This window comes from Phascolarctos cinereus, unplaced genomic scaffold (assembly GCF_003287225.1).
Source record: "Phascolarctos cinereus isolate Bilbo 61053 unplaced genomic scaffold, phaCin_HiC Scaffold_4;HRSCAF=312, whole genome shotgun sequence".
Taxonomy (NCBI): domain Eukaryota; kingdom Metazoa; phylum Chordata; class Mammalia; order Diprotodontia; family Phascolarctidae; genus Phascolarctos; species Phascolarctos cinereus.
Window position 1 is genome coordinate 67,074,140 of NW_027555847.1, and position 15,158 is coordinate 67,089,297.

The window sequence follows — 15,158 nt, forward strand, 5'->3', positions numbered from 1 at the left end:
TAAAGGCTTAGTGATTGATTGATCGATTCATTAGGGCTCACAGTTTTTTTCTACCGGACAGGAGAAACTAGATGGCTCCTCTTATGAGACCAGACACAGCTAAATCTTCATGTTCAATAGAAAGATGATAGTTCATAAATGTATTAAGAGCTTTTCACTCATTTGCTAGGATGGAGAATGGATCTCATCCAGGGAAAATTCGTGGTTAGGATCAAGTCAGTAAGACGAAGGCATCTACCCTTGCCTACTGGCGACACATGTAAACGACAAAACCAAATCTTAGAGGTGAATTCTCTTCTCAAACATTGAATCTGTCATAAAGTCCATGTCAGTCATGAATGTGGTAAGAACTTTGGGTCTGGAGTAAGAGAACCTGGGTTCAAATCTAATCACTGCCTATTAATTTATCTGACTTTCATTGGGCAAGTCATTTAACCTCATTGGGCCTCAGAAATTGAACTAGATGGCTTCTGAGACCCCCCTCTAGCTCTATAATTGTGATCTTATGACCTCTAAGAAACAGGACAAAGAAGTTTAGGCCATGTAGGTGGAGATAAAACAAATTTGAATTGACAAGGTCAGACTAAAGTGTTAAGCCCCTGCCAAGCTGTAGTCTGTGATTAGGCTAAAAACAGAGGCTAGGATGTGAGAGCTTAAAAGAACTTTATGAGATGATTTGGGTGAAGTGCGAGCCTTATGGTGTGCTATAATTGTCATCATCATCATCATCATCATCATCATCATTAGCTTATTTGTAATCTTGTGTTCTGAAATTCTCCAAACTGTGATAGGGTAGATTTTATTCTTCTAGTGGTTGATTGCCTGGGCAGTTTATGAATGAGTGGGTTATATTAGAAGAAGGGTACAGGAGAGGATGAAGGGGCCAGGCCATGCTCCAAGGGTCGTAGTCTCAAGAAGTAAAACCCTTTGGTGCTTTTGATGGTTTCAGTGGAATTATCCGAAGGTGAATTGGGGAATCCTTCTGTTTGAGGGTACCCTGGCTTGTTGTCTCACAGAACTATGGGGCAAGTCTTTTTTCCAGGGGAATGGGGAGACAGGAAAAGGAGGAAATCAACTTTTGGTGCTTGGGCTGTGACTTTCAAAAGAGTCTTCATCCATGTTGGAGGTTCCAAGGGACAGGGAGACAAGAATAGCCTTGCACTCGGTTGCTCTTCCTGTTGTCTGCGTCAGTTGCAGAGACCTGGCTAGCTCCTGAAAGCAGCATCGTCCGACAGAAAGAGCTTTGACTCAGGAGTCAGAGGTCACGTGTTCAAGGGCAGGAGATTCCTTTGGGTCTTCGTTTCTTCACAGTCAGGGAAAATAAGAGGACTGGACCAGATGGATTCTAAGGTCCCTTCTAGCTCTAAATTTATGATCTCGTGGTTTTTCTTTGTTTGATTTTTGCATGTTTGTTTGTTTGATTATTTGCAGCTTCTGCTTGAATGCCTGAGATTCTTTTCAAACTCCTCATATTCTTTTGCAGCCACAAGGAATGTTTGGTGTTGTGGTGGTTGGTGTCGGCAGGGCTGGATCGGTGCGGATTAGGGATTTGCAGAGCCCCCAGCTTCCTCCCAGCCCTCTGAAACTGATTGGATTTGTATCCAGGTTAGTGGTTTCCAAGTCACGTCCCAGACCCGTCATACAACAAGAGTCCAATAGTTACTGTTTGACTGCTTGATCGGGGCTTCGAAAAGGAAGGTTTCTTTATGTCCTCTTTTTTTATTTCCCTGCAGCTGTGTTCTTGTTCCTTTGGCATTCTCTGTCAGTACTCATATTGGAAGTCTTGTTACTATACTCACACATATGTATGCGTACCTCTATGCAATCAGTAACACAGTTGTATGGTGCTTTTATATTGTATGGCATTATTATATGTGTAAATATTTATAACATGTTTGCATAGCGCTTTTAGGTTTCTAAAGCTTTTCTTGTGCCAGCCCAATGAAATTGTTGGTGAGGGTGTTAGTATTCTCACTTTGCTCCTGAAGAAACAGTCCTTGAGACATGTTAAATGACTGGCCCATAGTCGCTCAGCTAGTTAATGTTAGAGTTAAGACCAAAGCCAGGTCTTTTGTTTGCAGATGTTATACTCTTTCTAACATGTCTTTCTTGCCTCTTCTGAGTTTCGTGAGCATGTAGGAAATGAGTTTGCTATAACACTTCTGAGAGAGAGAGACAGACAGACAGACAGACAGAGACAGAGACAGAGAGAGATCTAGAGAGGAGGCAGCAGCGTGTACCAGACAGGTCAAACCACCACCACTCCCTTGACCCTTCCTAGTTAGTGAAGACAATATGGGACCCTAAACCCAAGAGTCTGGGAACTCCTGAACTACCAAACCTGCTTCTAGCCTAGCCCAGTCCCGGTAGCCATCATTGTGGAGTGGAATCATTGTGAAGAAAGGGCCCCCCCTTCCTCATCACCACTAGCGACAATTGACGATCAACTGTCGCCCATATGTACATAAGCACAGGAGCCCTGGGAGTGGCAGAATCCCCCAGACCACCAGTCCTGCCTCCAGTCCGTCCCTCATAGCCATCGTTTGGAGAAGCAAGTCAAGACTTGCTTGGAGAAGGGGTAAGCCATACCACCAGCTGCCACACATAAGGGTTAGCAAGCAAGCAGGGTGACTGGGGGAGAGAGAGGAGGTAGCATGTGCCAGGCAAGTCAGATCACCACCACTACCACCCCTCAGGCCCTGCTGGAGACAGGCCAGGACCCTGAACCCAAGAGCCTTTGGAATAGTAATGCTTCCAGCCCAGTATCCACAGCCATTATCCTTGGAAACAGCCCCTGTGAAGCAGACCCAGAAAAGAAAGTTCTTACCACAGAAATCCTATCAAATGGTTTAACATCAGAAACTAATATGATTCTGTCAGTGGAAATGATATTAAATAAGAGCCATTACCATCTGTTTTAGGGGTGGTTAGGTGGCACCGTGGATAGAGTGCTAGGCCTAGAGTCACAAAGACTTATCTTCCTGAGTTCAAATCTGGCCTCAGACACTTCCTAGCTGTGTGACCCTGGGCAAGTCACTTAACCCTGTTTGCCTCAGTTTCCCCATCTGTCAGATGAGCCGGAGAAGGAAATGGGAAGCTTCTTCAGTATCTTTGCCAAGAAAACCCCAAATGGGGTCACGAAGTTTCAGACATGACTGAAAAACAGCGGAACAAGAACAACCATGTGCTTTGCCTCTGTATCCTAGGGACCACGGGACCTTTCCATCTGACTTTCAGCTGAAACCTTCCACACATGTTGTAGCTCCCCTTCGAATGTGAGCAGAGGCGCTTCTGTTTTCTATTTGTACCCTGTGCTTAGCACAGTGATTTACTAATATAAAGTGATGTATCCATTCACTTCTAGAGGGTGACATGGAGGCCTCTTCTCCACGTTTAGCTCAGAAGACCTCTCCTCTGAATGCACAGGGGAGCAGAGTCACCCTCAGGTTCTCCTGGTCCAGTCAAACTGGCTTTCTTTTTATTCCTCACACACAATGCTCCATCTCCCATCACCACAGCTCTGCACTAGATGTCCCCCATGCCTGAAACACCCTTTCTCTTCACCTTTTTAAGGCCCAACTTTACTTCAAAGCTCATTACTCTTATTTTTTTTTTTAGTGAGGTAGTCGGGGTTAAGTGACTTGCCCAGGGTCACACAGCTAGTAAGTGTCAATGTCTGAGGCTGCATTTGAACTCAAGTCCTCCTGACTCCAAGGCTGGAGCTTTATCCACTGCGCCACCTAGCTGACCCTCAAAGCTCATTACACATGCTCCCTTCTACCCACTGCCTTTCCTTCTCCTGCAGGTGTTAGCACCTCCCTCCTAAATGCTTTGTAGTTACTTTGTACATATTATTTAAGAATTTATAAGTATATATGTAATCCTTCCTGCACCTGATAGAATATAGGCTTCTTAAGTGTCTGGGTTTGGTCTTTATTTCCATAGCCCTTAACACAGTGCCTGGTGCATACATAAAAGCTTGTTGACTGACTGACTCTTTTTATGACTCCATATTGCTTTTTGCCCCTTGGGCATGGCATGCATGAGTCTGTGGGTGGGCAGCAGCATGTTATTTTTTTGGAGACTAGGTCTCCCTGTCTCACCCAGGCTAGAAATAGAGCAACCACTCATTGGCCAAATCCCACTACTGATCAGCATGGGAGCTTTGAGCTGCTTTGTTTCTGACCTGGGTTCTTACCACATTCTCCTTAGGCAGCTTGGGGCTCACCATACTGAAGATGCTAGCCTTAGGGCAGACACCCAATCAGCTTAGCCCCTTGCAGTCTAGAACTCGGAAGCTCCAGTAGTCCACCAGCTTCAGCTTGTCTGGAGATTATAGGGGGATTATAGGCATTCACTCCCATACCCAGCATCCTGTTCTCTAGCTCCCTAGTGAGTACCCTAGCAATGAATCGATGTGGTGTGGGACTAAGCATGCTGGACTTGGAGTCCCACTACTTAAAACGACTAGTTGTGTGACTATGGACTAGTTACTTGTCTTTTCTGAGCCTCAGTTTTCTCATCTGTAAAATGGTGATAGCAATGTCTATCTAGTATGTTCCTCCCTGAAGTGTTATTGAGGTCAAGTTAGATACTCGCTGCAGTGTGCTTTGCAAACCTTAGAGTGCTATATAAACACTAAGAGTTGTTATCGTGGCTTGCAACATCATTGTTGCTGTTCTTAAAATCACTTGCTACAGATTCTCTCAAAACTCTATGTTGAGGGGCGGCTAGGTGGCGCAGTGGAAAGAGCATCGGCCCTGGAGTCAGGAGGACCTGAGTTCAAATGCGACCTCAGACACATGGTACTCACTCACTGTGTGACCCTGGGCAAGTCACTTAATCCTAATTGCCTCACAAAAAAAAATTTAAAAAAACCTGTATGTTGGCTGGGAGTCAGCCTCTGTCAGTAGTGCTTTGGATGACCCCAAATGTGTCTCACAAAACTGGTTTCACTTGACTGTAGCCTTTTGGGAAGGCCACACACATGGTGTGGCATCACAGTGATGTGGAATCAGGCAAAACTCTGGGGATATGGGGGAGGGGGCCTTTACATGTCAGGAAGTAGTGTGGCACGGTTGAAAGAGCACTGCATTGGTAGTCAGGAAGACGGGGTTCACGTGTTGGCTTTGCTGCTTTCCACCTGTATGACCTCGGGCAAATCACTTAACCTCTGTGGGCCTCAGTTTCCTCCTCTGTAAAATGAGAGGGTGGGAGTAGGTGACATCTAAGTTCTAGTTAGGAAACAGGAGCCTTGAATTCTAGCCCTAACTTTGTCACTTTGTGACCTTGAGAGAAATAATTTTACTTCTCTGGCCTCAGTTTCCTCATCCAGAGAATGGGGTTAATAATCTTTGCTGTGCCCATTTAAAAGGATGGTTGTGGGGATCAAATGGGTGTTTGTCAGAGTACTTCAAAGCCCTGTGCAAATGGAAGGGAATGAGAATAATAACGATGGTGACATCCTCATCTTTGCGGGGGTGATTTGGGTTCTGAGAAGTGCTTGAGCTTTGCAGAATTTGTGAACAGAATCCCTCCTATCAGTAACCAAAAAGCTGCTTCCGAGGGATCCGAGTTGTGGTCTGCCCTGGGGCTCCAATCTTCTATTCCACTTTGGTGAATGAGCCTGATAGTGCTACCGTGAGCTAACTGCAAAGGACTGTGGTCTGCAGCTGCTTCCATGCAAGCATTTGTTCCCATCAGATGGATGGACCCAGTGGGAGATGACCTGAAAACGAGAGAGGGGGTGATGGGGGAAGGGAGAGAATTCTGCTGTCCCTGAATGCTGTGGCCTGGACTTCTTGGTGGGTGGAAAGGGGATGGTGTTTGTTTTTCAGACTGTTTTCGATTCTCACTTCCCTCTTTCCCTGTGGCTTTCCTAGGCGAGAACTTGGTAACATTAATGAGACGAAGCAAATCTCTCTGCAAGATGCTCTTTCCAGCACAGAAGTTGACGCCGCCTACATCTGCAGCGAGAACGTTAGCCACGAGATGTATGTCAGGTTGGTTTCCGTGTCTCTGGCCGGCAGTCCTGTGTGTCTAGGAGGACTTGCCTGATGAACTGCATAGATGCTAGCGTCTAATGAGCTGTGAATATCGACTCATTTGAACGCCAGGCCACTTGAAAGGTGAATTGAAATGCAGGCAAGGACCATGTTACTTATGGCATGTGGAGTAGAGAAGGAAGAAGAGACTAATGGCGGTCAAGTCATTCCTGTGTTCAAAAATTTTCTGTGATTCCACAGTAAAGTTCAAGCTCCTATTCTTGGCATTCAAGGCCCTCCATAGCCTAGCACCATATCAACCTTCCAGCCTGTCTCACACTGTTCCCTTAGACAATGCTCAACTTGCTTCCCACTTTCCTGCCTTCCTACCCAGTTCTTATTGATGCCTGAAGGGTCTTGCCCTCTAGAGCTTTCAGAATTCCTCGCCTATCTTTAAAAACCAATTCACATGACACCTCATTCAGGACGTTATTCCCGATCCTCCAAGACTTTACCATCCTGCATTATTCCTTCCTCGCCACCCAGATCTTAAAACCCGCTTGGTTTTGTACTTTTCTACTGCTCTTATCATATGTTACTATGTATCATACTTGAAAGAATCCTGCATTTGGGGTAATGACTTGTTCTGTTGTGTCCGACTCTTGGTGACCCCATTTGGGGATTTTCTTGGCAGAGATACTGGAGAGGATTGCCATTTCTTTCTCCAGCTCATTTTACAGATGAAGAAACTGAGGCAAACAGGGTTAAATGACTTGCCCAGGCTCACACAACTAGTAAGTGTCACAGGCCAGATTTGAACTCATGAAGATGAACCTTCCTGATTCCAAGTCCAGTACTCTATCCACTGTACCACCTGGGTTAAAATACCATATCTACCATTCATTAGGTGGGTGAATTTAGGTAAGCGAATCAATCAATAAACATTTATTAAGTGCTGTTTGCCAGGCGCTATGCTAGCATAAATCACCTAATCCCAAGGGCCTCAGTTTCCCTCTTTATAAAGTGAAGGGGTTCTACTGGATTATCTGTAATGGCCTTTCATGTTCTAAATTCTGTGTTCCTTTGATCTGTGTACGTCACATCACTTTGTAAGCACCATCAGGAAGGCAGAAACTATCATACCTAAACTTTGTATCTCCCCTAGCACATAGCATATAATAATCCGCATATCATCATTATTATAATGAATAGTTGACACTTATACAATGCTTTACCTACTTCATCTCATTTGATACCCACACTAGGTAGTAGGTAATCCCTGTATTATTAACCCTATTTTGTATATGAAAGGACATTGTCAGAAGCGTTAAGTAATTTGTTCATGTTCACCCAGCTGGTGTCAAGAGACAAGATTCAGACCAGGCCTAGCTGATGCTTACTTAAGTTCCTTGCTCTTTTCACTAATCTCAGGCTCTCCAGTAGGGCCTTGATAAATGCTACTTGAATTGAATTGAATTGAATTGAATTAAATTGAATTGGTATCAGAACGGAACCTTCTGAGTACTGTTGTTAGTAGTGAGGATGGCAGATCTTTGGGGGATTGTTTCTTTTCTTTGTACCTTCTGTTTTCTATTTTTTCCTGTAGCCTCCTACACACACACACACAGACACACACACACACACACACACACACACACACATTCACAAAAGATGCCTGCCAGCCATTGCTGTCTGTGTTTGGAATTTTGGGAATTTTTTTGAAGTCTAATTTCCATGTTTGTCTCTTTTACTCCAAAGGCAGTTTCTTGATGCTGGCAAACACGTCCTTGTGGAATATCCAATGACTTTGTCTCTGGCGTCAGCCCAGGAACTATGGAAAAAAGCAGAGGAGAAAGGTGATGGCTATTCTTTTTTTTTTTTTAATTTAGTGTAGTTTGTTTTCCTCCAAATTTCATGTTAAAACAATTTTTTAACATTTTTTAAATAAAGTTTTGTGTTCCAAATTCTGTCCCTCCAATTCCCCTTCCCTCCTCCCTGCGATGGTAAATAATCCATATTAGCCATTTTGTACAAGAAGACTAGAATAAAAGAAAAAGAAAGAAAGTGAAAAATAGCATGCTTCAGTCTGAATTCAAATAGTATGATTTCTTTCTCTGGAGGCTCATAGTATGCTTCATCATTAGTCCTTTGGGATTATCTTGGATCATTGTATTGATGAGAAGAGCTAAGTCATTCACAGTTCTTCATGGTACAGTGTTGCTGGTACTGTGTACAATGTCTCCTGGTTCTGTTCACTTCACTCTGCATCAGTTCATGTAAGTCTTTCCAGGTTTTTCTGAAATCATCTTGCTTGTCACTTCTTACAGCACAGTAATATTCCATTACGATCATATACCACAGCTTGTTCAGCCATTCCCCGATTGATGGGCATCCCTTCGATTTCTAGTTCTTAGCCACCACAATAAGAGCTGCTATAAATGTTTTTGTGCAGATAGGTCCTTCCCCTGCTTTTTATGTCTTTGGTATATAGGCCTAGAAGTGGCATTGCTGGATCAAAGGGTATGCACAGTCTGGTTACCCTTTGGGAACAGTTCCAAATTGCTCTCCAGAATGGTTGGATCAGTTCACAGCTCCATCAACAATGCATTAGTGTCCCAGTTTTCCTACATCCCTTCCAACATCCATTGTTTTCCTTTTTTGTCATATCAGCAAATTGATAAGCATGAGATGGTACCTCAGAGGTGTTTTAATTTGCATTTCTCTAATTTAGTGATTTAGAGCATTTTTTCATATGACTGTAGGTAGCTTTGATTTCTTTGTCTGAAAACTGCCTGTTCGTATCCTTTGACCATTTAGGCGATAGCTGTTCTTGATATATCGGATACTGAACCCTTTGGCTAAAATTCTGTCTGTGGGACTGGAGAAATACCTTTCCAAATTGTGTCTTGAGGCCTACTGTCTTAGGTTGGTTTTATAGTGACATTATTACTATCCACAAGAGCTATACTCTTGTGAAATTATTCTAATTCCATAACAATGATGGATAGTTATATATTCCTTTGCATGTTATGTGTGACTTTATTGCTTGATTCCTTGGAGCAACCCTGTGAAGTAGGTGGTGTGAGTATTGTTATTCTTATTTTACAGATGAGGAAACTGAGGCTCGGGGAGATGAAATGACTTGTCCACAGCCATAGACTTAGTACAAGGTGGAATCAGGAGCCAGACTCTAGTCTTTGATTCAAAACTCAGGTCCTCTGACTTCAAATACAATGTTATTTGTTTGTTTGTATACTAAAGCATGATGCCTTTGTAGTTTCATGACTAATGTTCACATTGTTTACCAAGGAAAGTTGTGCTAAATCACCCATTGCCCAGTATACATAGACAGCACATTCCCAGAAACTAATAGAGGTTTTCCCAGCCTTTTCAGTTTCAACTTTGCATTGAGAATCTCTAAAATGTATTTGTACAGTTAGTGCAGTCATCTTTTTCATTGTACCGAGTTATAGCAGTGCTTGTTTTATTCTGCAAATTAAAAATAAAATTTAAAAAAGCGCAAGCAGTGAAACAGTAAGTAAAATAAAATAAAGTGTATTAGTACATTTTTCTGCCCTAGTAAGTAGAATATACCAAAAAAATTAAGGAGCCAGCAAGGCACAGAGCTATGGCATCAAACTCAAATAGAGATGAGGCCACTAAACCATATATGCAGATCCCTGTAGGCTGCATTTGGACTTAGAGAACCACATATTAACATGATCTATGTTCTATTGTAAGTCTGTTTATTTTGTTAAATATTTCCTAATTACATTTTTATTTGGTTCTGGGGCACTAAGGAGGGTTGCTGCCTGTGGGTCCTAGCATGGTATTTAGAGCATTGGATTTTGAACCAAAAGATCTGAATGCAAACCCCAGCTCTGAGACTTATTATCTGGGTGGCCTCAGGTGTCACTTGATTAAGCTATGCCTTAGTTTCTTCATCTACAAAATGAAGAACTCGGATTCAGTCACTGCTTAGGGCCTCTCCAGCTCAGTATTCTGTTTTTCTCTGAACCTGTGTCTTTCTTTGGGGGTTGATAAACTCACTTTGCGTTAGGCCATCATTTGGGAAGTCTTTTCTCATGGCCCAGGGGCCAAGCTGAGCGTAGAGTCTGAGGCCCCCCCTGAGTGTCTGCTGATGTCAGGACATGGAATGAATGACACCTGGCTATTGCGTGATACCTTTAACTTTTCAAAGGGCTGGTAAGTGTTTACCCAGGCAGCTGGGTGGTACAGTGTCTTCACTGGACCTGAAATCAGGAAGACCTGGGTTGAAATCTTGCCTCCAATGCTTAAACATCTGAATAACTCTGGGCAAGTCACTTTAATATCTCCAAGCCTTAATTTCCTCATCTGCAAAAAAGAGATAAGAATGGCACCTTCCTTACAGAGCTATTGTGTGTATCAAATGAGATATGTAAAGCCTTAAATCACCATATAAATGCTATACTAATAATAAGTGTTATCATTGTTAGTTACTACAGCTTAAGTAGTTCAGCTCCAGTGGTCCTGGAGCTAGGAAAACTTGAGTTCAAATCCAACTTCAGACACTTACTAGCTGTGTGATCCTGGGCAAGTCACTTAACCTCTGTTTGCCTCAGTTTCCTCATCTGAAAAATGGAGATCAAAATAGCACCTACCTCCCAAGATTGTTGTGAGTATCAAATGAGATGATAATTGTAAAGCACTTAGCACAGTGCTGGGCACATAGCAAAGACTTAAGTCGTTCGTTCCTTCCTTTCCTCCTTCTCCTCCTTCTTCTTCTTATTTATTTATTTTTTGGGGAGGCAATTGGGGTTAAGTGACTTGCCCAAGGTCACACAGCTAGTAAGTGTCAAGTGTCAAGTCTGAGACCAGATTTGAACTGAGGTCCTCCTGACTCCAGGACCGGTGCTCTATCCACTGTGCCACCTAGCTGCCTCTATTATTATTATTTTCACTTGATTTTCACACGAACAATCCTGTAAGAGAGTCTAGGAAGGTATTAGTTATATCCATTTGACAGATGAGGAAACTGAAGCACAGGCTAGGTAAGTAACTTCCCTAAGGATGCACACAGCTAGATAGTGACAGTCAATCTGGAGCTAGAAGTACCTGGACACCCCACCCTGTGCTCATTACACAGCACCACTTGGAATCGTTTGCTTTTTTGGGAATCCCTCCCTAATATTGCTGATTTTTGTTGTTGTTGTTAATAATTTGCCTTTTGTGAAGGGGTGAAGGAAACAAAGATTCACTGAGGGTCTGGTGCATGCCTGGGTGTGCATGTACTTCCTTGCCACCTTTCCTTGGCGGGGCTGCTTCTGGGAATGGCCAAGCAGATGCCTGTGTTTAGGTGAAATGCCCCTTTGGATTTTTCTGTGATTAATGCCCAAAGCAAATAGGTGCTTAGAGTACTGTGGAGGCCCCATGTATATAAATACAGAGCATATTGTATAATTAAAAAATTGGTCTCCATTTGAATCCCTGTTCTAAAAATGTTTTTAAAAAACTGAATGCATTGTCATGACTAGAGTCCTGGATTGGAATCTGATTTTCACTTGGGTTTGCATATTGGTTTAACTGCCTCAGGCAGGTCATTTCTCCATCTTGGACTTTTCTGTAAACTGAGGCCTTGGACAAGATGCTGTTGAGCTCAGTCTGATAGAGTGGAAAGAGCATAGCAGTTGACTAAAGAACGTGGGTTCCAGACCTAGTTCTACCCCCTCTAACCCATGTGACCTTGAAGTCCCTTAACTTCTCTAGGCTTCAGTTTCCTCATCTGTAAAACGAGGGGTTGGACTAGATGACCGCTAAGGTCCTATGGTCCTATTAGCCAATGATTCTTTTTAGCACTAAATCTACTTTGCCATACTTAACTCTGACATGTTTTACAGGGTTTTGTTCCACAGTGTACCAGGGATTAGTTTGGGAGGTGGGAGCAGGGGGTAATTTGCACATGAAAGTATAATATGACATGCATTTAGAATTGGAGAGATCTTAAAGGCCATCTAGCCCAACCCCCTTATTTTACAAATGAGGAAACTGAGGCCCAGAGAGATGAGATCTAAGGTTACAGGTGTTGAGAGCCAGGATTTTGACTTTAAATGTATAAATCCACATGCCTGCCTATTAACTAAGTCAAATTGGAATGAGGACCTTTCCCAATCTCCACTGGTTGTGTTAGCAGGTCCCCAGAGGGCTCTGAGCAACCTAAGAGCCTCAAGCTCAGTGTGAGCGGGGGCTTTTCTCAGCCGTCAGCCTTGAGCTCTGTAATTAGTTGCGACAGCAGGTCACAAGGTACTGGGCTCCAAGATGTGCTTTTTATTCTCTGCTGTAAGAAATGCAGCTGTGGCCTTTTAGCTTTGGACTGAAACTGACAGCTTACTCAGGGGACAGCTTGCTACCACCATCCTGGGATTCAGCAATGGCAGCGTGTAGAGATCAGTGCTTAGGTCTTTCCTTATAGAGAGGAAAGGAGTACCTGGATATAGGATAAGATTCCCATCTTCTCTGCGCAGTGGGCACTTAGAAGTCTCCTACTATGCACATTCTAGATGTCCAGATATAGAAAACTGGTGTCTGGGTTCTGTGCAGGTAAACATCAGAAGCTTGGGAACTCTTGGGGAAAAGGACCAGACTAGGAGTCAGGAGATCTTGTTTTGAGGCCTGGCTCCAACACTTAATAGCTCAGCCTCAGTTTCCTCATCTCTAAAATGGAGGTAATACTATCTGTCCTACCTTCCTCCTAGGATTGTTTCAAGGAAAGCACTTTGTAAACCTTAAGTCACCATATAATACCCCCAGGAGATTACTTTGGTATTACTTGTGCATTTTGGATTTTATGTTTTGTTGGAATTATAAATAATCAATACTACTCTAGCTGGGGGATGTCGTAGAGAGTGCACTGTTCTGAAAGCCAGGAGACCTGAGTTTGAATCCTGCCTCTGACACTTGCTAGTGGTATGACATTGGTCAGGTCACTTAACCACTCTGATTCTCAGTTTCCACATCTATAAAATGAAGTGGTTGGCTCTCTGAACTTCCTTTGAGCCTTTTGGTCCTGAAGCAGCCCAATGATGGTGTGAAAAGTTTCTAGTCTGCAATGTAGAAATTTGTATGGTGTAATTTCCCCCTATCTTTAGGAGTTCAGTGCATCCCATCCTTCCTACTCACTATGAACGTTCTGGCTTGCCCATCTGTCATATGACGGAACCTCCCAATCCTTTGGACAATAGCCATAAATCCTGATTTCTCCTGACTCCCCCTCCCCCACCCCTTGTGCGTCTCTCTCGATCATTGTCTCTGTCGTGAAGCTGCCTTCCGTTAAGCCTAGTCGGTCCCAGAGAAGATGCAGTACGCGGTGGGTGCCCCCACTTTGACCCTTCTTGTTTCCTGGACAGGAAAAGTCCTACATGAAGAGCACATTGAGCTCCTGACGGAAGACTTTGCTTTTTTGAAAAATGAAGTGCGTGGGAAAGAGCTGTTGGAAGGAACCCTTCACTTTACAGGTTTGTTTCTTTTCTTTTTTCTTCTTCTTATTTATTTATTTGTGAGGCAATTGGGGTTAAGTGACTTGCCCAGAGTCACACAGCTAAATGAGTGTTATGTGTCTGAGGTCAGATTTGAACTCAGGTCCTCCTGACTCCAGGGCCAGTGCTCTATCCACTGTGCCACCTTCTTCTTATTTCTTATAAGGTTAATAACCATGAAGAGAAACACAGTCAGATAGGCACACAAAACAAGGACTGGGATCTTGCATGAAACCCAAATTGGACACTGAACATTTTAACTATGCCAGAATCAATCAATTAACAAAAGGCAAGTACATCACAAATGGGTTGGTTTTGCAGCCCCTCCCACATCCTACATGCACTACCTCTTCATCTCTGATTGCTGGCTTCCTGAATCCTGTATTCTGTATCGGGCCTCCTTAATGCTAGCACCTTTCCTCTCAGATCACCTCCTGTTTATGCTGTGCACACACACACACACACACACACACACACACACACACACACACACACGTGTGTGTGTGTGCATAGTTATTTGGTTGCTGAGTCCCCTTTAGAATGTGAGCCACTTGAGGGTGGGGCAGGAATCTTTTTTTTTTTAACCTTTCCTTGCATCTTCTGCACTTCATACATAATAAGCTCTTAATAAAGGCCCGTAGTGTTGGCTGTGATTGTCAGCAATGTGCTGTTACTCAGGGGTGTCAAACATTCAGCAGCCACTGTCTGAACTATATTAAAATATAGTTCCTATCTGGTTTTAATCTCTATGTATTAATAAAAATCAATAAATTAATTTTTAAATAAAAAATTAATAAAAATGCAATAGATGAACTTGTGGTTTTCTAAGTCAATAGGTGGTCTGCAAGGATCCTCATGTACAGTCTAGTGCCTCCCCACTCCTTTCCATTGGCAGCTAGGTTAAACAGTGGGTAGAACAGAGGGGCCTGGAGTTAGGAAGACCTGAGTTCAAATTTAACCTCAGATACTTTCTAGTTGTGTGATCCTGGGCAAGTCACTTAACTGTTGTTTGCCTCAATTTCCATATCTGTAAAATGGGGATGATAATAGCCCCTACCTCCCAGGGTTGCTGTGAGGATCAAATTAGACAATAATTTTAAAGAGCTTAGCACAATGCCTGGCACATAGTAGGGGCATCCTACATGTTAGTTACTATCATTATTTCCATTTAAGTTTGACATTGCTTTAGAGGTCAGTGGATTAGTGAGCACGCCAGCGTGGGTACTTCCAAACAGCTCACAGCTCTGCCAATTCACATGCAAGTCAAGACGTCACCCTTGTGATGTCATTGGCCCCCATCGAGAACAAACAATAGTCCAGTCCATACATCCTTATGTCATCGAATAAAGAATCCATAGAGAGTCTACCCATTATGCTGGGGACCTCCCTTTAGACCACCCCTTCCCCGAGGATGCTGAGTTTTTTCTTCTTTGCATGTTATTAGGAGACATAGTTGATAGAGTACTGGATTTGGAGTCAGGAAAACCTGAGGTCACCCCGTGTCTCAGCCCCTTGCTAGCTGAGTGACTCTGGACAAGGCAGTTAACCTCTTTGTACCTGTTCCCTCATCTGTAAAATGGTGATGGTAATAGTGCCTACCTCACGGAGTCGTTTTGATGATCAAAATGAGATTGTGTATACCAAGTGCTTTGTAAACCTT

The 15,158-nt window shown here is 43.3% G+C and overlaps 1 protein-coding gene across 2 annotated transcripts in view; it reads left to right on the forward strand.

The window, feature by feature from the left end:
- Nucleotides 1–15,158, forward strand: part of BLVRA (biliverdin reductase A) — a 42,695-nt gene that overhangs the window by 19,933 nt on the left and 7,604 nt on the right. For both annotated transcript variants that reach the window (XM_020981278.2, XM_020981279.2), the window contains exons 3-6: nt 1,484–1,605; nt 5,883–6,002; nt 7,743–7,840; nt 13,370–13,477. In XM_020981278.2, coding sequence (XP_020836937.1) covers nt 1,484–1,605; nt 5,883–6,002; nt 7,743–7,840; nt 13,370–13,477 — 448 coding nt within the window. The remainder of the gene's footprint in view (nt 1–1,483; nt 1,606–5,882; nt 6,003–7,742; nt 7,841–13,369; nt 13,478–15,158) is intronic.